This window comes from Vicia villosa, unplaced genomic scaffold (genome assembly GCF_029867415.1).
Source record: "Vicia villosa cultivar HV-30 ecotype Madison, WI unplaced genomic scaffold, Vvil1.0 ctg.000530F_1_1_3, whole genome shotgun sequence".
NCBI lineage: Eukaryota > Viridiplantae > Streptophyta > Magnoliopsida > Fabales > Fabaceae > Vicia > Vicia villosa.
Genome location: NW_026705245.1, coordinates 263,573 through 288,494, shown reverse-complemented (window position 1 = coordinate 288,494; position 24,922 = coordinate 263,573). Strand labels below are relative to the sequence as shown.

The 24,922-nt window shown below is 35.2% G+C and overlaps 2 protein-coding genes and 1 long non-coding RNA gene across 4 annotated transcripts; all 3 read right to left on the bottom strand.

Annotated features, from left to right (window-relative positions):
• Window positions 1–7,025: 7,025 nt before the first annotated feature.
• On the bottom strand, window positions 7,026–9,754 carry LOC131629170 (uncharacterized). The gene is made up of 6 exons (XR_009291986.1): window positions 9,337–9,754; window positions 9,067–9,203; window positions 8,865–8,960; window positions 7,853–8,252; window positions 7,314–7,626; window positions 7,026–7,226 (listed from the first exon to the last, which is right to left on the bottom strand). It is a non-coding gene; the product is annotated as an uncharacterized LOC131629170 (long non-coding RNA).
• An 82-nt stretch (window positions 9,755–9,836) lies between these two features.
• LOC131629169 (phosphoenolpyruvate carboxylase 4-like) lies at window positions 9,837–11,921 on the bottom strand. Of its 2 annotated transcripts, none has more exons than XM_058899963.1 (6): window positions 11,550–11,921; window positions 11,152–11,220; window positions 10,985–11,063; window positions 10,819–10,895; window positions 10,499–10,729; window positions 9,837–10,412 (listed from the first exon to the last, which is right to left on the bottom strand). In XM_058899963.1, exons 2-6 carry the CDS (start codon window positions 11,167–11,169, stop codon window positions 10,326–10,328), a joined length of 492 nt encoding a protein of 163 aa, XP_058755946.1. In that variant the 5' UTR covers window positions 11,170–11,220; window positions 11,550–11,921; the 3' UTR covers window positions 9,837–10,325. The 2 variants fall into 2 exon arrangements, with proteins under 2 accessions (XP_058755946.1, XP_058755947.1); XM_058899964.1 differs by having other exon boundaries at window positions 10,499–10,566.
• Window positions 11,922–14,483: 2,562 nt separating this feature from the next.
• LOC131629164 (uncharacterized) lies at window positions 14,484–16,064 on the bottom strand. Its single transcript, XM_058899958.1, has 3 exons — window positions 15,169–16,064; window positions 14,826–15,069; window positions 14,484–14,651 (listed from the first exon to the last, which is right to left on the bottom strand). The coding sequence occupies exons 1-3, from the start codon at window positions 16,062–16,064 to the stop codon at window positions 14,484–14,486; spliced, it is 1,308 nt and encodes a 435-aa protein (XP_058755941.1).
• Between the last annotated feature and the right edge of the window lie 8,858 nt (window positions 16,065–24,922).

Here is a 24,922-nt window from a genome sequence, read left to right as displayed (position 1 = left end):
TATATTATTTTCTGAAATAAAAATATTTTATTTTCCTTCAAAATTTCAATATTTTGTATAATTAATTAGTATATATATTTATATATTTGCTTTTTAATTATTCTAACCAATCAAAAAAATCATAAAAAAAATTGTTCTTCATGTTAAATATTGTTTATATATTATAAACTAATTTTGTACATATTTTGAATAATTTTCTCTTTAAGTTTTAATTATTTGTATAATTATTTGTATAATTATGTATTAATTAGCTTAATCAATTTCAAATCAATTTCAAAAATTCCAAAAAAATTAGTTTTGTTTTAAAATTAATTGACAAATATTTTGTACATATTTTAAACTTAATTTCTAGGTTTAAATCTATTTTCATCTTTTTTCTTCATTTTAATTTAATTAATCATACATTAATTATAATTAAAATCAAATCATAAAAAAATCAAAAAACATGCCTTTTATTTTTCTTGCAATTTAAATTCCTAGATAAATGTATAGGATGTCAAATTCATGTAAATAGGCTAGTTTACATTTCCTGCACAATCGATGTAATAGCGTAGATTTACTTTCCGCACTTTACATTTCCGCATTTTAATTTCCAGCAAATATAAACTGCGTGTATGTCAAAGATAAAATTGAACCGTTAGATCACTAACTTCAAAGATAAAATATCTGAATACAAACACAATCACATTTGCACCTCTTAAGGTAAATCCCTTCTCATTCTTTTCAAAATCAAAGTCAAAATTATACTGTTTCGAGTACAAAATCGAACCTTGCGTTTATATCCGGTGAAAGGATAGATTTTTAAAGGAAATAGGATAAAGACCTTACAACTCAGGGTAGACCTCCTAGTTTGCTTGCTCAAATCAAAACAAACAAAGTTCTCATACACTGTTGTTTTTCAAAACAAAACTTTCAAAAAAGACAATACTTTGTATACATCCAAACACGGATTATTACAAAGTTAACGTTCTTTCCAAAACATCTTTCGAAAGATAAACAAGCATTTTGTATACATCCACACACGGATCATTACAAAATTCAAATTACAAAGGTATTTGAAACCACATATGAGCAATTTCAGAGCAATTGAAAAGTGATCGAAAAACAAGTGAGCAAAGCAAACTTAAGAGCCCATGGATAACCATGGATACAAAGGGTGCTAACACCTTCCCTTTGTATAACCTACCCCCTTACCCAGAATTTCTTAAAGGTCTTTTTTCTGTTTCTTTTATAAACCTTTCCTTAATTGGATAAAATAAAAGGTCGGTGGCGACTCTGTGAATTTTCAAAATGCGAAAGCATTAAGCGATAAAAAAGAGTCAGTTCACGTATCTCTACAGATCAGAGGTATGGCCCGGAATTAAAAAACGGAGGTCCACAAGTATTATTAAAGCTTAACATTCTAAAAACCCGTTGAGTATTGTTAAAACTCAACATCCAAAAAGATTTTTCCACTTGGCTCTTTATTTTCCTTTTAAGAGGAACTACAAATGCGTTGACTTCCTTATTGTTAAAGGGGTATGTAGGCCCAAGATGTGATGTCATGAAGAGCACACTTTAAAAGTTTCTCTTCTCACTATCCCACTCTATTTAAACAAAAAACACATAAACAATAACAATAACACATATATATTTTTAAAGAGGTTCCTGTAGAGTACTATAGATGTGAGGGGTGCTAATACATTCCCCTTGCATAACCAACCCCCGAACCTAAGATCTCTATTTATTTTATTAGTTTTGATTTTAAAAACTCATTTGGGTTTTATTTCGCTCTTTTTCCCATTTCCTTTGGAAACAATAAAGCGCGGTGGCAATTTTCACTAAAATAACGAGTTGGGTCAATCCATTGGCCCCAGTTTCAATTTTTCACTGCTGCGTTTTCTCAATGAACACATTACTGATTTTGGTCTTGAGGTTAACATTACTAAAATAACTCCTCTCAATAGTGTAACTCAGAACCATACCTTATTTTCGTTCAAGGATTATATAAGACCTTTTTGATTTGCACCTTTGGTGTCTCATCTTGACATCATCTTCATAAACACCAAGTAAGAGAATGAACAATTAAATACTTTTAGAGGCCATAAACAACAATTATTTTTAAATCCTCACAAGAACTTCATACATCTTATTAGAGATGACTCATTCTTCTTGATGACATAAACCTTCAGACCTTGCATACACAAATGATTTATGTTTAACACAAAAGCCATCAGTCTTTAAGTTAAGAAGAACATTACCTAAACTTTTAGATAATCCATCTTAAATTCTTAAGTTTCCCGACTCCCTTAATCTTCTCTTATAGTATCACCAACACAGATAACTGCTGATAAAATGAGACTAAGCAACCACCAGTTAAACACCTTTAGAGGAATTCAACAAAAAATAGTATGTGAAAATCAACAATAGAGCTAGAGCTTTCTGATGTTTTAGAAAAATGTTGACACATTTAGATAGAAATCATTGACTCATCTTATCTTTTGACAGAAACAAACTTTTGTCAATTGAGTTTCTTCATTGCTTGTTAAAACTTGAAAACTCAACCTCCTTTTTGACTTCTAATTTACTTTCCACCAAAAAAAACTTCCTTTAACTCAGATCAACTATTCTTACAAGCTTGATTAGAATATCAAGTATGCAAGTTAATAGAGTTACCTCACCCAGTAGAATATAGATGGTAGACATACATTCCTTCTCTTAAACCATTAGTTAAGAAACAATCACCTCATGCCTTCTTCATGGTTGACAACCTTTCAAGCTAGATAAATAGATCTTTGAATGAATCGTTTATCTTGTTAAGAGAAAAATCTTCAATATAGGAAGAAACATAATCAGAATCACCTTCCTGATTAGACCAAGAATTAGAAAACCTATACAATTGTTCTTGAGATAAGTAGGTCATTTTGCTCCATACAGATCCAAGGTCTTTACACCCATATACATGAATATTCTGACATTGATTAATCTAAACTCCAGTTCCAGCCTTTTCCGAAGTATAGTAGACTTAATGAACTAAACACATATTTCCTAGACATTCTGGCATATATCCTCAACACCAGGTTAGATTACTTTTCAAGGAGCATAATAAGAAAGCCATCATTTGAGACCAAGGCATAAGATCCCAGAATTTGAAAACAACCAAAAATTATACTATTGATCTTCAAATATTTGTCACTTTCATGCCAAACCTCTTGAGTAAAGACCACATAATCCCTTTTTAATCATATTTTCTTTTGAACTCTTTTCCCCTGAACACTCTTTTGTGTTCCTTTATGAGTAGATGTGAGAAATTCTCAAGTATCTTAGGTCATAACACAAGTAATGCAGAGTGCTCGCAAATTCCATAGATAATGAATTTGATGATATCAGAGTGATAAAAAGCCAACTCAAATATTTCCCTTTCATCTCTTCAACTCCAGGATTCTTCTATCCTGAAAGTTCTTCAAGATCTATTGTTCATAGATAGCTAGAAAGATAATATTTTATCCTTCCAACAAAAAAATACTCCTTGAAGCTCACCCAATGGATCAGAGTGCCTGCTCTGATACCAATTGAAATTTTTGGTACAAGCATAACATGTTACTATGATGTCTTTACATTAGAACAATGTCAAGACAGATGTTACGACACCTGTCTCAAAACTGAACAGATTGATCAAGCTGTAATTAATAGTGAAATAAAAATTGTAGAATGGTAAATAACACATAAAGTTGTTAGCCCAGTTAAGTGCAATAACACCTAATCTAGGGGCTACCAAGCCAGGAAAGAAGTCCACTACCAGTAGTATTAGTTCAAATTTAAACAGTCCCAGTTTACAACTACTCTCCTAATCATTATCCAATGCTACTTCTACCTAGAGGTCAACATCTAGACTTGGGAAGTCGATATCCCACAGCCTAAATCACCGCAGTGATATCTAACTGTCTCAATCCAAGTGACTGCATCAAGAAACAATTCAACAAGAAGATTACTCTTCCAAAATACAAAACTCAACTCTTTTGCTTAAAAGCTTCAAGTGTGAGAACAAACTCAACTCATTACCTAAAGGCTTCTGTGTGAGAACAAAAACTTCTACCATAAGTATAAAAAGATACAAGGGTAACAAACACCTACACGAGAGACTCTCAAAACTACAACTCTAAGCTTCCCCTAATTTACAAATTATATGAAAGTTACAAATTGCATTAGGTTGGGTCTTCTCTTTAAATACACCTCTGCAGTCCATGGCTTTGATATCTGCATCTAGATATTTCTTGATCCATAAGCTGAATGATGCACCAAATGTGTAGATAAATCTCTTTAAATCTTTGAACGCAAATGTCAAATTTCCTAAATTGTCTTAGCAGTCATCCTCCTATACGATCCTTCAAACTCTTTAATTTTTCATATAACACGAAATCTCCTCTACCTTGTACCCTTAACATAATTGTTTTGATTATTATATAAATTAAATTTTTTATTTTGTAAATGTCGTTACAATGATTTAAAAGGTATTAAAATTAAGCTTAATGTCAGAATGAATTTATCTCTCACAAACCTCACTAATGAAGGAATATTACTTTATTGTCAAGCAAGTACAATGTACGATATATTGTTCCATTACAATTGATTTATAAAAGGGTACTATATGAACATGGCACTAGAATTTATTGTTATTTACAAATTGATTAAATAGAAAGGCATACTCTGCTTGATTCTTTTTTCATATAATTGAGACGCACTTGGCATTATCATACAAAGGAATTTTTTTAATAATATTTTTTTTTAGTTTCACTTATAATTACTACCTTAAATTAATTTCCCATTACAACATATTTCCTCTTTAACAACAATTGAAAAGTATTATCAGAACTATGAAAAATATTGCCTATAGGGGACGTTTTTCAACTGTCCTCTGAGCGAGCGTTGCCCAAGACAGGGACGTTTTTTATCGCTTTTTGGCCATACTTTCCTGAAACGTCCCCTAAACTATAGAAATAGGGGACGTTTTTACGAGTCATCTTAGACAAAGATTTTAAATGTTGCTATAACTTGCATCGAGTTCAAAATATTCCCTAAAAGTGGTAGAGTGAGAGCACTCTATGGAGACGGTTTTCAAATGTTGTCATATCCGACAATAATTATAAATTGTTCCCTTAAAGTGAAATAGTGAGAAAACGTAAATGTAACTATAGGTTACCAAAAATATTTTGTATTATATTTTTCATAAAATAAACAACTGAAATAAAAATTGCACCAAACAACAAATTGCATGTACCAAGAAAATTGTGAGACTTAAATTTTCAAATATTAACTCAAATACACATAATAGACACAAAATGTCTAACATTACTTAATATTATAAATTTAATACTTAGAAGTATAAGTCAATCAAAATGAAAAAAATACATAGTTTCTTTAAGTTTAATGCTTAAATACAAGTTTAAAAGAAGATCATCCAACTCATTAAAGTTTCTCGAACTCATCATCATATCCATCGTCCTCTTCATCATCTATGACATCCTCTTGAATTTCACCACCTATGTCTTTCTATGGAAGTTCATCACCTATGTCATCCTCATCACCTAGTTCAATAAGACTCTTAATTAAATATTATTAACATAACAAAATCCTAGAAAGTTCTTGTCAAATATGGAATGAGAGTCACAAATCAGACAAAGAATTTTCAGACACCATTTCTCTTTTTCCCTTTGTCACTAAATTGTATCTAACTAGCCACTAATATCAATAGATATGTAGTATCCAATTCAATTGATAAAATAAAACATATAGTAAATGCCGACAATGACAATACCTCTTTCAGTGTGGGAATAGTGTACAAAGTTTCAAAATTTAAGTTGTTTTGTTGCTTTTTCTCTCTAAGAATTCTTGTCAAATAAAGCAGGACAAATGGCTTCTTTAAGTTGTTATCTAGATGCTCTGGCTGATTTGGTATCTGCAATGAAGTTTTTTCAACTAGGTCGGGAAGATTTTGCTTCTCAACTTGCTTATAGAACTCATGGGCTAACACCGACAGCAAAAGATTAAGAAACAAAACTATGCTAACTAATATTGTGTAAAATTTCAATAAAAGATAAAAGTAATAAGAAAATAGGAAGACCTAGTATGGCATAGAGGATCTAGTTTATCCCTTTTGTGCTACTGTACTATAAAAGAAGTTAGTGCTAAGAATTAATGAACAAAATTTTTGTGACTTGGACTCTATAAGTACTAGTGATAACTTCAAGTTAGACTTCCACCTCTTTTAAATAAGAGGCCATTCTTAAAGTGGCTTTAAGATATTGGTTTCACAAGACATACATAAAGGTATAAGCAGTAGAAAACAACTATCTTTTCTACAATATCATTATTACGATTAAATATTTATCATCCCTGGAAAAAATTCCTTCCCCAACCACTAGTACAAAAATGTTAATTTACACCCGTTTTTTATTAAATTTACACCCTTTATCTTTAATAAAAATCGGGTGTATATCCACAGGGTGAGAAATGTCTAACGAATTTACACCCGTTTTACACCCGTTTAAAACGGGTGTAAATACGTTCGTAATTACTCCCTATTTTAAAAATATCGGGTGTAAATACGTTCTACGTTACACCCTATTTTAACAAAAACCGGGTGTAATTGGGCGTAATTACATTTTTAATTACACCCTGTTTTAATAAAAATCGGGTGTAGTTGGGCGTGATTACGTTTTTAATTACACCCTGTTTTAATAAAAATCGGATGTAATTGGACGTAATTACGTTTTAATTACACCCTGTTTTAATAAAAATCGGGTGTAATTTGCCGTAATTACGTTTTAATTATACCCTATTTTAATAAAAATCGGGTGTAAATACGCCATTTATGAATGAACAATTATATCTATTTACACCCTATTTCATATACACCATTTAGTTATATTTCATTTTCAATCATAATATTGCAAATAGTATAAAATCATACACATAAAAATCATATTTTAACTAAGTCAAAATATTTTTAATATTAACCAAAAAGTATACAAAATCATGTACAGTCATAATATTTCAAGTATTATAAAATCATACACATAAAAATTATATTTTAACTAAGTTATAACACTTTCTTCATATATAATTTTACGCCATGCTTGACGGTTAGCTTCGGTGTTCTCTAGTCCAATTGAATCCAACCGCTTTCCACATGTAGCATTGAATTCATCCATGGCCAAAATACCACGCCCTGGAGAAGCAATTGTTTTCTGTATGCAAAAAAAACAAGACACAAGAAATTATTACAAGAAAGTGTTATTACAAGAAAGAGCCACATGTATCGATGGTAACCATACCGCGGTTTTGACGAGTCTAACCATGACTCTGATACCACTTGTTGGGCAGTTCGAAATGCGTCGAAAGTGTCAATGATGATAAACATTCAGGTTCTAAGTGACTTTTATACTGCATATCCCCAAAAAAAACATTTATTTATTTCATGCCATACACATCTTTCATATCCATATGGGACTTGGCCTCCATGACTTCAAGTTCACGAGCAAGAGCTAGATATCATTCACTTAACTTAGAACTGTATAAAATATCCTGCAACATTTCTCTGTCGTCTTCATTTCCAGCCATTTCTATGTCGAGTGCAAAAGCAATTCCCTACACACATCACAAAAATCATCAAAAGAGAGTCTCAATAAAGTTGATAGTGAAATCTTCTTCTTCTCAGTCCCTTTGATTCCCTGTAGCTTTGTCACTTGCCAACATAAAGCTAAAGAGAGACTAGCACATAACTCCACTCCACAGTTAAACAACTGATGTGTAACAATACACTTATTATCACTCAGAGAAACATTCAGAGCACAACACAGAATCCAGGACTTACATGACGTACAATAATGTAACAGAATTGCTTCTTTTGATGCACATCATTGCAAGAAGTAAACACCTTCTTTGCATAATATCAACAATAATGCAACTCATCAGTTCCAAACCACAAGCATTTGCGGAACAAAATATAGAAATTACTTTTCTTAAGGCCTCGTAGAATTGACAAAAAAACAAGATTTTAAAAGAATCACATACCACAGTTAAAGAAATACTTTTAAAGACAGACTGACAAAATTCCAGTGTCACACCTGCAGCTTATCCATGAACAATGCAATTCGAAGAGCATTGGGATATTCTTCAAACTTCAAATAAATTGAATAGGCAAGATCCAGAACTTTGATGTCATTCGGTTCAGGAAGGTATTTGTATAAATACAAAATTAAAAATAATATTTCCTACACATAAGATTTAATTCATCAGGAAAGTACAAGGTTTTGCATTTATAACTAAACAATTCATGAATGATTATAAATAACAAAGATAGTAAGCTATTGAAAGAGAATACATACACCAGGATCAACAAATTTGGAACCAAGCAATGGCTTCATAACATGAAGAACAAATAGCTGGCTTACAATTTCATTATCATTATGAGCATCTCAAGGTATATAGTTACATATATTTGGATTGATGAAACTATTATATATATCATTATCAGCTCAGGTGTAAGTTATGTTAGTGGAACATTGATTTAAAAAATTATGATTTGCTGCAGTATTGAGGCTAAAAAGGTGAAAGCAGAATCGACTATAATCAGGGAATATTGCAGGACAGGGAATATTTTTTAACTAGCTAGGCAAGCTGGACCATTGGAGAGAGCATGTCGCCCAAAGTACAGACCTTATAGAGATATATAGATATATTAATACACTAAAATAGATACTTTTATTTTAGTGTATTGTTAGCAAGGTCAGACATATGTGACTTTTCGATATGTAAAATAATAAGTTCACGAGTTAGATGAAAAGTAGAAGTCCATAGTGTATACAAATCATTGAAAATCTTACACGTAATGCCATCTTCTTAAGTTTATTCATCGCCAAGAAATACTTTAAGCATGTCAAAACAGCATAGGACAAAGGCATCAACAATCCAAGGATGACCTGATTATACATAAACTCTGTTGTTGTTAGATATTCTACAAGGCTGCGATATTAGAACAACTTAGCACGTAAAAATGCAGTAAAAATCAGTATCAAAGGAACTCACATAAGACATTATGAGCAGAGATTCTATTCTTAGGGTCTCTATCCAACATCAGTTTTACCAAATCTTTAGCACTGTCAGAGATTGTTGGCCATGGATCCGACTCAAAGTCAAGATCTGACTAATGTTTACGGAATAAACTGCCATTTCGTAAATTTGAAAGACTAAATTAATGGACACTTAGAATTTGGAGGGCAAAAATGAAGAAATTTCTAACTACATTTTCATTGAGAAACTGAAACATTTGTAAGCATTAAAATATAATTCAACCACCTTTCCTTCTCCGGTGCTGGCTACAATATCAATTGCATAAACTTCATTTTCTTCAAACTCCGCATCATCAACCCTAGTATCCGGATTAGATACATTTAGCACAACCTTATTTGCATCAATCACAAACTACTTCATTTGGTGGCTACGAACACCCTCAACAATCCTACAATCATAGGCAGCAACAATATTCTGAATGGCATCGGTTACATCTTGGTTCTGTCAGGGGGGAAATTGTAACACCTAGTTAAATGCATAACTGAAACAAAAAAATTTATAACTTAAATTCATTTAACTAAAATTTTCTAGAATAGAACTTGTTTTAACATGAAAAGAAACAAGGCATGCACTAAGTCATTTAACAATTGTTAATAAGCTCAGAGAAAAACCAAGGGCATTTACATAATAACTAATTTGAATAATAAAGAATGTCACTTTCTAGATATAAATCAGCATATAACATTAAAACAATTTCTAACCAATATCAAATCAATAACCTCGCCTAAGTTAATTAATGTTATACAATTTCTTGTGCACACATATTTCGATATTGATTAGAATATTGTATTATGTTGGCTGCAATAGACAAGTACTAAGTGTAATGTCAGAACAACAATAAATTAATTAGTCAGCCATTTTGAGTTTAGACAACATGGAAAAGAGGAAGCCAAAACAGATTTGATAACCTCGGCAAACTTGCCATTTCAACAATCACTTCACATACATTTACAGTCATTCATTACATAATAGTGTATAATGTGGCAGCAATATACAAGTGTCCTAATATATCCCTTTAACTAAAAATAGAAAATTGGAAATTATAATGATGTATTATGTTGGCATTGATAGACAAGTGTACTGACTACAAAAATCAGCCTAACCACTAAGTACTAAAGCCAAAGCAATATAGACAACAGGGAAAAGAGGAAAACCAATACAAACTTGACTGCCTCAACAAAGTTGTCGTGAACAATTTTCTACATGTGTATTATCTACAAAGTTGTCAGTGAACAAAGTTGTCGTGAATGGCTATTGGAACTTCCAGCATTACTCACATTTGTAGTTGAAGTCTTACCATCCTACAAATGAAAATGTGCACAATATATTATATTCTCTAAGGTTCAAAGGAAAATTCGAAAGCTCTAAAATTACTAAATTGATCTACCTTGTGATTGAGTTGTTTGTAATCAGGTCCCGGAATGTCGAGTCTTGGATGATCAGATTCACCATTTGCTTCACAAAAAAAACATGTCATTAAAAACATGATATGCAAATAAATGAATAGACATAAATAAACATGATTTGCTGTCACATTTGGGTTTCCATCTCTATCACCTCCCATCCAAGACCCAAACTTTATGGGAGTACAAGTCAATGGAAGTGGTTTCCCTGTGTGCTGCAAGGAAAGCCGATAAACTGTATTGAAAATCTTCTGAAAGGGAAAGGATATACAAGCAGATTGACATAAAATAAAGACAAACAGACCTTCTTTAAAGCATTGCTGACTCGACGTAAATAATGAGGAACAGCTTTCCACAGCGACTGCTCCACAATATTCAATCCTGCGAGAATTGAAAATCAATCTGGTGACTACTCAATCACAAAGGGCCATAAACTATTTGTTGGCGAAGGACTGTATATAATAATCAACCAGCTCTAGCTTCATCAACTGGAGTAGGTTTCTGACGTCTAAGCTCATCTGTCTGCCATATTGAAGTTATCTCTCTTACCTACGAAGCCGAATAATAAGAATTATGGGAATAGAACTAAGTGGACTATAAACACTATTGATTTATTTCAGTCGAAAATGAATCATACCAGATCTTCAATCACCATTTCTCGATCTTCATGGCCAAGATCAGGTCGGTCATTATAATCTAAAAGATGCTGCATGCATGAAGGGTAATAATTTGGTGTTTGAGATTCAAAGTTCACAAGTCTCAAAGAAAGGAAATAGAACTTGCATACAAAATGAGGTATATATACATTTTCAGATGAATTTTAGTAACATTTCAATATGTGATTAAACATTGATGTGAATTGCAGAGCTAAACCACAGTGTCAAAGACTTCATTTCAAACAAATTCATTTCAAACAAAATTACACATTCCAAACAAATTCATTTCAAACAATAGGAACTAATTTGTGAGTATAAAACCCTAATTCTTCAGCTACCAATGTCGCTCAAAGTATAAAACCCTAACTATTCAGCTTACCAATGTCGCCACTGTGAAATGGTTTCCTCTCAGCTTGTTATCGTCAGTACGAATTGGTTTCCTCTTAGCTTCGGTGAAGTGAGAGTGAGCGAGTGAGCAAATGAGCGGTGATGGAGAAGAAGAGAGCTTCGTCACAGAAGGGTGTCTGAACGAGTGTGGAGAAGAAGAGAGCTTCGTCACGGAAGGGTGTCAAAACACTTGGATTTAGTTCGAACTTCGTCACAGGAGAGAGCTTCAAACTTCGAAATGCATGCGATGGAAACCCTCGAAACGCGAAATGCAGTGGAAAAGGATTTCTTGAAATGCATGCGATGAAAACTTGTTGATTGAAAAATGGGTTTTGTGAAAAAGTTGAAGAGAAATTTTTTTCATCCTGTTGAATGAAAAATGGGTTTTGTGAAAAAGTTGAAGATAATTTTTTTTATTATCTTAATGTTTAAAGTATAATGTTTGATCTAATAAAGAGTTTTAATATAATGTTTAATGAATTTTATTTGCCTAATAAATTTAGACCTATTAATATTCATTTTATTTCTATGTCACATAGATTACATATTTTTAGTTATAAAATAAAAAAAATTATATAAATTTACACCCGTTTTTTTAGTTTAAAGGGTGTAATTGATATTTGATTATAATAATATTTTTAATTTAAACCCGTATTTAGAAAATAGGGTGTATATTGTCACCTGATAATACTTAAATTGACATTTTATTTACAAAATTGCCACTGTATTTCTCATTTACACCCGTTTTTAGTATATCAGGTGTAAATTTTAAAATTATATTGTTATATTTGTACTAGTGAACAAGAAGGAAAAACCCAAAATGAATCACCTGTCATAGACGCCCCCAAATAAATATAATTGAAAGTCTTACTTGTATTTTAGATTGTATTATAGCAAGTGACTAAACAAAAAAAATCTTAGATAGCTTCAAATAACAACTTAGAATTTGGATTTAACTCTAACTTAACTTATCAAACACTAGAATCAAATAAATATGGTAGGTAGCAGATACGATTTCTTACCATATAAAACTACTTTAAACATGTGCATTAATTGACAATGTGGCTGAAGTTTATCTACAAATATATATAAATACTAATCTTATCCTTTATCTAATTACTTGATTTCTAAATATTGTGTTATTCATGACTCTTCTCCTTTACTCAAAGAATATTCTTAAGAGGACTAGGGATTAATTACAAGTGTTATCAAACTAGTACTGCTTACTAATATTTTACTGAATACTAAAAACTATTAGTTGATAAATTTCCACAACAATAAAAAAATTACTGAGGCAACAAACTACTCGTGGTATTTATTTTATGCAACTAATTCAAATATAAAATTATGCCAACATCATAAGCAAATATGATCTATGATGATTAAATCTAAAATAAGCACACCCTTTTGTATACTTAAATATGTAGTTATTTCATCAAATATATATATCTAGGCATATATTAGAAATAAAAGAGAAAATATCAGGAAATAACTTCAATACACATATAGAATCGAGTTTTACCTTTTTTTTAAGAAAACAATACTTCATTAATAGGAGAATTAGGGGTTCCCCAACCCGTATACAGGAGCGAAGAGGCGCCCCAAAAAGAAAAATTACCAACCAATTACATTACAATCGTAAAAAGAGTAATTGGGGTGGGTAATTTTTCCACAAAAAGACCATCTCCAAACTAAAGTCTTAATATTCCAAACAATGTTATTCACACTCCACGCCTCCTTGCGGAAACACACACCGTTTCTAACCAACCAAAGACTCCATGTTGAAGCTAGCCAAACTAAATCCAACTTTCTATCCAAAACCTTTTGACTATCAAAGAAACGATGCCAATCCAAAAAATTTGATAAACATCCCTCTTCTAAAAAAGCCCCTTTACCCACCCAACACGCTATTTCTCTCCAAATATTTCCAACCACCAAACAACCAAAAAAGAAGTGGTCCCTTGATTCTACACAATGGCCACAAAAAATACACATTAAATCTTCCAAAGAAAAAGACATACCGCGAGAAACCAAAAGATCTTTCAATGGAAGCCTATTGTGAAAAAGTCTCCAACCAAATGTCTTTATTTTGAACGGGACCTCCAACTTCCACAACAAACCAAATGCTTCCATATGATTAACAAGGGGACCATATGAAGAGTTTATCTTCTCGCAATATTCATAACAAGAACCAACCGTGAATTCCCTCTCCACGTTACCGGACCAAACCACCTTGTCCTTACCTAAATCCCACCCATTAAAAGCCTCCAAATGCTCCTTAAAAGTCAAAATAGAAGCGGATAAGTCCGGATCTTCCACAACACCCGCCGGAAAACCAAAATCTCCCCACTTCCACACCTCGTCCACCCAACCCCCCATAGCCGCCACCGACACATTCTTTAAGCGGGAAACGAAAAATAAATCCGGAAATTCCACAAGTAAAGGGTTTTCTCCCAACCAAATTGCATGCCAAAAAGGGTTATTATGACCATTGCAGATAATAAACCTACCACACCCTACAATAGGATCACTCAAAGAAGAGAAAGGAGTAGAAGAAGAGTTAATCTTAATAATATCTTTCCACCAAACGGAGCAAGACTTAGAAACAATTACCTTACAATTCATACCGAGGGCTTTGGAAGACAAATCCCCATAACGCGATTTTAACACATTATACCACAAAGAGTTTTGGCCTTGAAGTATCCGCCACCTCCATTTATTGAGAAGAGCCAAATTAAACGTTGCCACATTCTTGATTCCTAAACCTCCTTTAGAAAATGGTAGATTAATGTCTCTCCAATTTTTCCAATGAATGCACCTTCTATCTTCCACCCCTCCCCACAAAAATTTACTTTGCACACTAGTAATTTCTTTTACCACTTTCTTAGGCATCTTGTAGAAGGACATTGTAAAGATACACAAGGAGCTAAGAACGGATTTGAGAAGAGTGATACAGCCTCCCAAATTTAGAAAATGATTCGTCCATCCTTCCAAGCGATTTCTCATTTTTTGGAGAAGAGGATTCCAAGAAGCTTCCTTCCTCGGATTGAAACCGGTTGGAATTCCCAAGAAGTGGAAATTTCTCTCTTCCAACCTACAAGAAAGAAAATGAGAAGCCGCCTCTAAAAAATGGGGGTTAGTGTTAATACCAATCAATTTACTTTTGTGATAATTTATTCCTAAACCCAACTCTAGTTCAAAGACCTTCCACCACTAAGACAAACAAAAAAGGTGAAAGGGGGTCACCTTGTCTTAGACCTTTTGAAACCTTGAATTCCTTTGTGGGGCTTCCGTTCACAAGGACCGATATATTGCAAGAGAAAACCAAAAGCTCCATCCATCTTTTCCACTTTTCCCCAAATACCATTCTTTGAAGCATGTATCGTAAGAAACTCCACCCTACATTGTCGTAAGCCTTTTCAAAATCTACCTTGAAGAGAATACAATTGCATCCCTCCTTCCTCGCAAAATCCACCACCTCATTTGCCACTACAACCCCATCTAGTAATTGCCTACTTGGAACAAAATCATTTTGGCATGGAGTTTAGCTACTCGCCAAGAGTTTAGCTACCGCCTTGTATAAGAAACCCACCAAGCAAATCGATCTATACCCGTCCAAACCAATCGGATTTTTTGACTTCGGAATAAGAGTAAAAAAAGAGGAAGTGATACCCTTGGCAATAGAACCTCCCGTAAAGAAATGATTGAAAAAATTGATAACGTCTTCTTTAATACTATGCCAACACTTCTTAAAGAAGAGAAAAGAGTAACCATCGGGCCCCTGGCTCTTCGATCCTCCACACTCCCAAACCGCCTTCTTAATCTCTGCCTCAAGAAACAGTTCCTCCAATTCCTCCGCTTCCTCCCCATTAATAGCCTTAAAAGGGACCCCATCCAGCAAAGGTCTAATACCGTACGGATCGGTAAATTTTCTCTCAAAATGAGAAAAAACATCCTCCCTCACATCTTCCACTGTTTCCACCAAACCTCTCGAAGAAAGAATCGGGCCAATATGATTGCTTCTTCTTCTTTGTTTCATTACTTTGTGAAAGAAACCACTATTCGAATCACCCTCCTTAAGCCAATTCAAACGAGATCTTTGCAAAAGCATATTTTCTTTAATTCTAAGATTCTTCCAAAAGCAACAAGAAGCTTCTTTCCTACGGATCACGTCATCATCAAAAAAAGATGGAAAAGATTTGAAATCTAACCTTTCATCGACGACATTAATATCATGAACAACATCTTCAACTTCCAAGTCGATCTTACCAAACACCTCCTTATTCCATCGCTTGGGAATCTCTTTGAAAAGTCTAAGTTTATCCTTTAAGATGAAATCTCCTCTACTTTGAACATCCAAACTATTCCACTCCTTCTCCACAAACGGAATAAAAGCCTCCGAAGAAAACCATTCATTGTTGAATTTGAACGGTTTCGGTCCCCAATTTTTGTTATCCAACATGATCCAAATCGGACAATGATCCGAGATATCCCTATCCCCGATCATTTGACCAATAACATCCCACCTTTATACCACCGCGCTTGAAAGAAGAAAACGGTCAATCCGACTCTTCGATTTACCATCACCACTAAACCAAGAGAACTTTTTCCCTTTACACAGAACATCCACCAAACCACTCAAAAGAATAAACTCCTCAAAAAGCTCGGTTTCTCTATTATTGCTCATGACCGCCCTTCCTTTCCTCTCCCTACCGTTCTTGATTGCGTTAAAGTCACCTCCCATAATCCATTCACCGTCACCCATCTTCGACTTCAAAGCAAGCAATTCGGTTTATCATGATTTCTTCTTGGAAAAAACGCAAGAAGAATAAATGTTCACAACATAATAAATATTTTCCATCCATATCACCTTTATTCCCAAGAAACCTTCACCCTTGAAACTATTTAAAACCTCCATCCTATCCTTTTTCCATAAGGTGATTATCCCCCTTGATCTTCCTTCCGAATTTGAATAAGAAAATCCAATTTCGGATGATCTCCAAAAACTATTGGCCATTTCATCAGTCATATTAGTCACCTTAGTTTCTTGTAAAAGAAAGATGTCCGCCTTCCCTTTCAAAATGATAGAACGTATCCTCCTTCTTTTGAGTGCACTCACTCCCCCCCTAATGTTTAATGATCCTAAAATCATTTTACATTAAGAATATTCTCCTTTCGACCTTCCTCCTCGGTATCCTTACTATGATTCGAAAATCCAATCCTTCTATCAAGATTAAAACGACCCTCCACATCGACCACCCCCAAAGCCACAATAGCCTCCCATAATCTATCTCCCATATCCCTTTTTAAAAAGTCCCATTGCCTACCATTATTTCTTCTAATATCGGAATCTTCAAATTGATCTCCATAACACGCCGAAAAGCTACCGCTAACGTTATTCCCTGCCTCATGAGATAAGCCCTGCACCAATTTCCATTTAATACTGTGATTTAACCCCTTCCCTCTAAGAGAAGCATGGTGAGTTTTAACACTGCCCTTAACCACCATTTTCTTTCCAGCTGCTGTTGAGAAACAGCCCCCCACATTACCTCCCTTCTTTTCATTAATGTCAATCATTCTCAGTTTCTTAACACCGCCACTGGTACCATTCCTAACCCCTTCGCCGTTCACAGCCATGATACTAGAATTCTCGATGGCTTCCTTCAAAATATCGCCTGCACCATGACAACACTTCCTGTAAGCCTTACCTCCGCACTTCTAAATGCTAAATCCGGTATCTCTTACCGGGCCAGCAGCTACAATCGAATGACTTGGGCAAGGGTCTGAGCTACTTTCTATAGTCGAACTTTTGAGAATAGCTGGAGAATTATCAAACATGCCACTCTTATTTTTCCTTTGCTTCGAATCCAAACCAGAAGTATCGTCTATCCCATCCGCCTTCAGGCCTTTAAAACCGCCTCCTTCTTTATTCAGTTCAGGTTCGGCAGAGTATTGCTCCAAGATATCTACCGAGCCAATCGAGTCCGCAACCTTTTTCGGGTCTGACATGAATTCTTTCCAATCTGTCCCAGATTCAGAAGAGTCCCCCGTAGAATACAGAGACTGCTATTTTGCATCAACCATTCGGTACATTCCTTCCATATCTTCCCTTACATACAGTTGACACGGTGCTCCATCTATGTTCACCGTGACGCAATCCGGAATAATTGTTGATATAGGAATGTTCAGCATTATCCTAGCAACATCTAAGACTTCCCCCTTGGAGGTGTTTTTATCAACACAAATGAACCGGCCCCAAATTTCCGCCAAAGCGACAAAAAAGTCGGAACACCAAACATGGGCAGGGATGCCGTAAATTCTAAGCCACGCATCCCTATTGTAATATACTTTTCCCGCATCCCACTTCTCCACCTCAGAAAACCACGACTTCCACCACAATTCACCTTCATTTACGAGATCGCTAATAAAGCCCTCCTCTTTCTCCTCTAATAAACAACAATTGCCACCGAGCGGAGTTACATTAATCGCATACACACCTTGCATTTCTAAGTACGTCTGAATGTTGTGAGTAGATCCCGGGATACTCACCTTGGCCACATACGCTTTCTCAAATCTACGCCTGATACTGATATCGAATTGGAAATTGAGGAGATTAATCTCCTGATCCCTTCTATCGTACCCTGCTGACTTAGAAATTACTGCCTTAGCATAAGAAACCGACGAACTCCTATGAGCGGCCACCTCCCTGAAATTGTTTTTCCCAACACCGTGAATAACCTTCCTAACAAAAGAATTGAAACCCCCTGCTCCCTGCTTCCCTTTCTAACCACTGCTAGCACTCTTAAACCTAGGTAAGTTGACATGAATCTTCCTACCCGCGATAATGATGTTATCCAGACGAACAGCCAACGTCCTCGCATCACCCACTTCCTTAAACCTCGCGAAACCAAAACGCTTTTCGAATCTGTTTCTCCTGAGAGAGATTGCAACCTCTACAATGTTTCCATTGCAGCCAAACAGCTCGAAAAGGTTCCTCGCGGAATACTCCTCAGGAAACTCAGAGACATACAATGACGTTACTGTATCTATCACGACATTCCGATTCCTACCGTCGTAAGGGAATGTGTCCCACCTTGCCCCTACTCGTTTGGAATACGAAACCTTCATCCAACCTTCCTTCAGCATACGCGCCACCTTGAAGAGACCACACCTAAGAAGAGGAAAAACACAGAAGACACAGAGCTGGATCTGAAAGCGCAAACGATGAAAATCCCAATCAACCCATGAGATCACTGGGCGTACACCACGTTCCCGACAAGGTCCCTGACCCTAATACCAGGAATTTAAATCGAAATCGAGTAAATGGTGTTTCCCAATGTCGTGAGCTAAGAGAGAATCCACGAAGAAGAAGCAGCTCCGGAGATCCAAGGTGGAGATGAAGCTGAAGCTAGCGAGAAAACCCCAAATCGCCTGGGGCCTCCGCACACTCTCTCTCCTCTCTCTAGAATTTAAAAAACAATACTTGAAGGTAAAAATCAATTTCAATGGTGAAAGTTGAAATTGATTTGGGTTTAGAAGGTGAAAATCGATTTGGGTTCCCAGGTTAAAAACAAAATTGAATTTGAGTTCTGAGGTTAAAAAAGAATTTTCATTCTAAAGAAAAATCGATTTCCCTTTGGTGAAAATCGATTTGGGTTTTCAGGTTGAAAACAAAATTGGACTTAAGATCTGAGGTTAAACAAGAATTTGGGTTCAGAAGTTATTTCCTTCGGTGAAAATCGATTTGGGTTCTAAGATTGAAAACAAGATTGGTTTTGAGTTATAAGGTTAAACAAGAACGAAATATGAAATCAATTTGGGTTTGAAAGTGAAATCAATTTCGAAAGGGAAGGTTAAAATTAAACGAGAATAAAAAATAAAAATCAAATATGGGTTCAATGAAAAGATATAGGAAAGGGTAACGATGGCTTCATTAGTTTTAGGAAGGAGTTTATAATAAAGATACTGTCTCTAAATATTATTAATATTTTCGTTCATTATTATATTATTTTATTATTATTATTCTGTTTTGTAAAAGTATTTATATAATATTAATTATATAAATTCTTATGCAACATCTAAATTATTAATTTTAATTTATAAAATAAATTATTATTGTTATATTTTTAATCAAACATACTAACTTTTATAAATAAATAAATAAGAGTAAATAAATTTTGATATTTTTTTTTAAAAATTGTTATCACAATTTTCATTAATATTTTCTTTATGACAAGAAAAAATAATAGCTTTTTGTTAAAATATTTTATTTAAATAATATATATGTTTAAAGGAAAGAGTGCAGTCTAGATCTTTATTAGTATTAAAATTTTATGCAACTTTTTTAGGAAGTAATGCAACCATTCAAAAATGTCTCCATAAGTGTTTAAAACAATTATTAAATATTGCCAAAACAATAACAGAAGTACATTTAAAAAATCGTCTCTAAAAATGTTTAGGGGACATTTCTAAGTTGTTGTAAAAATATTGTTAGCATTGCGCACAAAATGTTGCCAGAAATATGTTGCCAGAAATATACTTTTGGCAACAATTTTTATATGTTGCCTTAAAAAGTGTTGTAGACAATATATGTTATCTACTTTAAATTCAAAAAATAGACAAAAATTTATAAGTTTTTTTTTTGCCAAAGCAAATTCAACTTCTTTCATTCAACAATTGGACCAAAAAACAAATGGAACTAGAATGAGAGAGAAAGACACTTCTTTCCTCTCCCTTCTCTCTTGAGTTCGCTTTTACTATTTCATCGGAGTTGGCTCTAGTATCGTACTGTGAGGGTTTGTATCATGGACTGGAAGCTAGCGCAGACGAAGATCTTTCGGGCAGTTAATCCAAGGTGGGATTGCTTCCCTTTCAACGGTGGTAGGAAGTTAAGAGAGTCAGAAGTCCTTGTTTCTATCTTCTTTTCCGACATTCCCAATAGAGTTAATGCCAAGGATGTTTTTGACCTTTTCGGTTGTCATGGCGATGTGGTGGAGGTGGTGATTCCACCTAGGAAGAACAATCTAGGGAAGAGGTTTGGATTTGCCCGCTTTGTCGGTGTGGAGGAGGCAAGACTTTTGGCGGTTAGGTTGGACAACATTATTATTGACGGCAAGAAGATCCATGCAAATGTCCCTAGGTTCGAGAGGACTCTTATGTATCGAGACAAGGACACGGTGAGGGGTAAGGTAGCGGAGGCTTCGGGGGCAAGGGCGAAGAAGTATAGTGACTCTTCGAAGGTGACAGAGAGAAGAAACAACAATCCCAGATTTCGTAAAGGGTGGAGTTATGCGGAAGTTGTAAGGAAGGTGAAGGTTGATTCTGTAGGGGTTGAGGTTCCGGTTCCGTCTCCGGTTCCGGTTCCGGTTCTGAACTTTGTGACAAGGGAGGAGGATAAGGAAAGACTTAGAAAGGCCTTCGTGGGGGTGGTTCTCAATCCTGGCTCAGCATACAATATTCAAACACATTTTGAGGTGGAAGGGGTTTTCTCTATCAAGGTGTCACCTATGGGGGGCAACTTACGTTTACACGAAGAGACAGAAAGGGGTTTTATCAGGGAGTTGATCGGTGAAGGTCAAACGTGGTGGAAACAGTGGTTTAAAGAGGTTCGACCCTGGGAGGAGACAAACGTAGACTCAGAAAGGGTGGTTTGGTTCCGGATCTACGGTGTCCCTTGCCATGCATTGAACGCGGATTTTTTCGTTGCGCTGGCTAACTCTTTAGGCTCTTTGATTTGTTTAGATGAAAACACTGCAAGCAAATCTTGTATGGATATAGCCAGGGTCATGATGAAGGTTCATGACGTTTCCTTCGTATTGCCTGGATTCATAACGGTGGACATAGACGGTGTGGCTTTTCGTCTGGTGCTTAGAGAAGATTCTTGGGGACCTATGCGCTTAAACAAAACATCATCGGCTTCGAAAAAAATCCAGGTGAAAGAGTCAAGTTCGGAGGATATGGGAATTGATCGCGACTTTACGTGTCTATAAATCTGATAACTGCAAGTGCACAGTCGTGTCGTGTAGTTTTAAAAGATATCGAATCCACAGGGACTATGAATCGATCTACCGTTATCTAAGGTTACTATGTAAAGCTAGGAGTACTAAAATTTCGATTGTTCCTAAGGGAAAGTGATTGTGAGAGAATAAAGAATAATAATAAAAGACAGGTATCAGTATGTATTTTGTTTAACTAGAGGTAATCCGAAGGTTCATTGGCTTTTGCATAATTAAATTAAAAATCTTTACTAATTCCGATTGATTAAAAATCCTCGTCTCAAACTTTCGCTCTGTTGATTCAGACTACTATCCTAATCCTAATGTACGCTTTCGCCATCCCATTAGATTTTAGAAGAGCTTTTTGGAAACAATGTAATTAATAAAATGCCTATTTTACGAGGTTGTTATCTATTTAAATCTCCTAATCTCAAACTTTCGCTCTGTTGACTCGGAGCAAGCTAATACCCCTAACGTACGCTTTCGCCATCCCGCTCGAGTGTAAAAACAATTTTTGAAAATAAATAAGTTCCAATTAGTTTTAATACGCTTTCGCCATCCTTAAAACTAATGTCCTATGTCTACTATCCAGTTAAAGATCTCAAACTTTCGCTCTATTGATTTTAACCTTTGACCGTCCTAATCCCTCAAACTTTCGCTCTATTGGTTTTAAGACTTACTAATTAAACTAGACATATAAACCAAAAATAAGTGATAATTAATAAAACATAATTTAAGCCAATTTATTTCGGATCCCTACGGTTAACTTACTTTACATACCGACACCTTTAGTAATTTAGCCAGACATATTAATACGATTAAACATGCATAAATCGGTTCGGTTCATAATAATAAGCATATTAAATGGCATATAATATATCATGCAAATAAATAATATAAATAAGGCGGTAAATAAAAACCTGAATTAAAATAAATCTGAATTGAATTGAATCTTGAAGTACTTGAACTTCCACCACAGGTTGGCTGGATCGTTCTTCGGAATTTAAATGGCAGAAAATAAAAACAAGGAAATAAAGCGATAAATCTAACGTAAGGCTAGATCTATGAAAAGTTCACAACAATTTCCAGTGTAGAAATCGTTGTGAGAAAATAAACGGTTAAATGAAAACAGAATAAGGAAAAGCAGTTCGCGGTACAATTTCGGCAGCACTTCGTTGGCAGGAAATCGGACCGATTGAAGTGAAGTGACAGGTCCTATTTATAGGAGGAGGTATGCAGTTGCTTTGCGTGAAAAGAGGAGCTTTTTGCAGACCAGGACGTGGAGACGTGCGTCTCCGATTCTTCAGGGAGTGGCCTTGACTGACTTGAGACGTGCGTCTCAAGTGGAGATTCTTTAGGGAGGTGGAGACGTGCGTCTCCCCTTTGCTGAGGTGGCAGAGACGTGCGTCTCTGCTTACTAGCGTGGCCTGGGTTGCTTCCTTCGTGGGCTGGATTGCTCTTTTGGGCCTTTTGGGTCCTAATTGCACCCCTCTTTCGTTTCAGCACCCCTTTTCGTCTTTTAAGCATAAATATTGGTCATTTAAGCTCGATTTTCTTTCCTTTTCGCAAATAGTCGTAATTGAAGTGTAAAACCTGAAACAAAGCAAATACACGCGTAATATCATAATAAATTAACATAATAAACGGAAAATGCTATAAATATCTATGGATTTTAGGCTAAATATACGATATAAAATCGTGTTATCAAATTCCCCCAGACTTGAACCTTTGCTTGTCCTCAAGCAAAATAAGAAGATAAAGATAAATGAAACACACTTCCACCACGTCGTTCAGTCATACTTAGCTACATAGTGTTCTTATTCGGAAATAACGAATCTTAGCAATAAACCTATAGTAACAACACTAAACAACTCCCAGTATGCATACCAATCCGAATCATGCCATTATAGCTCGACCTATTTGACTTGTCGTCATGTTTCACCCTTTTCATTCGCGCGCAATCACATTAAGCCCATTATCTTGACACGCACATAGCAGAGTAGTCGGTTAGTGACTATGATCCTTCTCATGGAGTTCTGGCACAATATGTGGTATACTCCTTAGCATTCACTTGTAGATTGTGGGGAATCGGACAATAGTCCTTCCTACCAAGTTCATTACCAGATGACTTCTGAACCAATCGACAGTGAGTTTTTAAATTCTTTGTATATGAGATTTGCGACCGTTAGGTTAAATGATCTTGTGAGGATCACCTTACTTAGTAGGCACATTTCTTTTTACGGCTGAACACATAATTATTATGAGGATCATACACTTATATTCATCGACTCTCTGCGTAGTTTGTATCTAAGACGGTGCCGACTGCTAGAATAAACTACTAAGGGTTATTTCAAAACTTAAAGTCGATGGTTTTGGTATAGCGGGTATTCAAATCGGTTATGCATACTCGGGGGTTTTAGAGTGTTGCGACAATAAGGATATTGACTAATTCAGTTTCGGTGCGTTGAGTGATTGAGTAGCTTTGTATTTCTCGAACGTGTGGGGTTTGCGTTTATCGTTTAGGAGCAAAATTTTTGTTATGGCTCAAGAAAATGGAAGAAATTGAAATAACTACGGAATTATACATATAAGACTTAAATTCCATAAATATTCTTTATTGAATTAGAAAAACATTACAAGGAAGGGAAATAACTGAAGGGAAAAATAAAACTAAAGGAAATAGAAATAATACGACTCCCCCAGACTTAGATGATGCAATGTCCTCAGTGCATAAGAACTACTCCTCATTGTTGCGGTTTCGAGAACTGCTCGCGCCTCTTGTACGAACACGGCGACGTCTATCAGGAGAGTCATTAACACGAATGTCAAGATCATGCAAATATGTGGCAATTTCAGCGTATTAACTTTCGTTCCTAATAGCATAGTCACGGTGCTCCTGTTGCATCTCTCGGATGAGCCTAATTGTTTCAGTTTGGATTGTCTGCATAGTTTGAACGAGTTGATCTTGGCGTTGAATAGCAGCATACATGGCTTCAAGAGTGATAGGCGGAGGGTTGTTTGGAGGAGGTTGGTTGACATCAGCTTGCCCTTGGTTGAGTTCTTCTTCATTTGCATCCATAGGTTCATTAGGATGTTCTTGTTGGTCATCTTGAGGGTTGTCTTCAATAAGCCTCCAACGTTGAACATAACGAATGTTAATTCTTTCAGGACAAGGAAGGATGACATAAGGAATAGGAACTTTGTTGACGACCAAAGTGTATCGGCCATCATGGCGGGGTGAAACCAAGTGGGAATCGCGGCAGTAAGTGAGATCGAGTGACTGAGCAGGCTTCATGAGATGAGAGAGTGATAGGAGCTCGTCACCAAGACCTAAAGCACAGGCCAAGGTAGTAATAATGCCTCCAAACAA

What these genes read in the sequence shown, in the direction of transcription:
- LOC131629169 (XM_058899963.1), bottom strand. An exon ending in TCAGCAATGCTTTAAAGAAG is followed by an intron (nt 10,730 to 10,818) that starts GTCTGTTTGTCT and finishes CTTTCCTTGCAG; the next exon opens with CACACAGGGAAACCACTTCC. An exon ending in ACAAACAACTCAATCACAAG is followed by an intron (nt 10,413 to 10,498) that starts GTAGATCAATTT and finishes TTTCATTTGTAG; the next exon opens with GATGGTAAGACTTCAACTAC.
- LOC131629164 (XM_058899958.1), bottom strand. Translation starts at nt 16,064, where the DNA reads ATGATCGGGGATAGGGATATCTCGGATCATTGTCCGATTTGGATCATG. An exon ending in AATCCGATTGGTTTGGACGG is followed by an intron (nt 15,070 to 15,168) that starts GTATAGATCGAT and finishes TGTTCCAAGTAG; the next exon opens with GCAATTACTAGATGGGGTTG. An exon ending in GCCCCACAAAGGAATTCAAG is followed by an intron (nt 14,652 to 14,825) that starts GTTTCAAAAGGT and finishes TCTTTCTTGTAG; the next exon opens with GTTGGAAGAGAGAAATTTCC.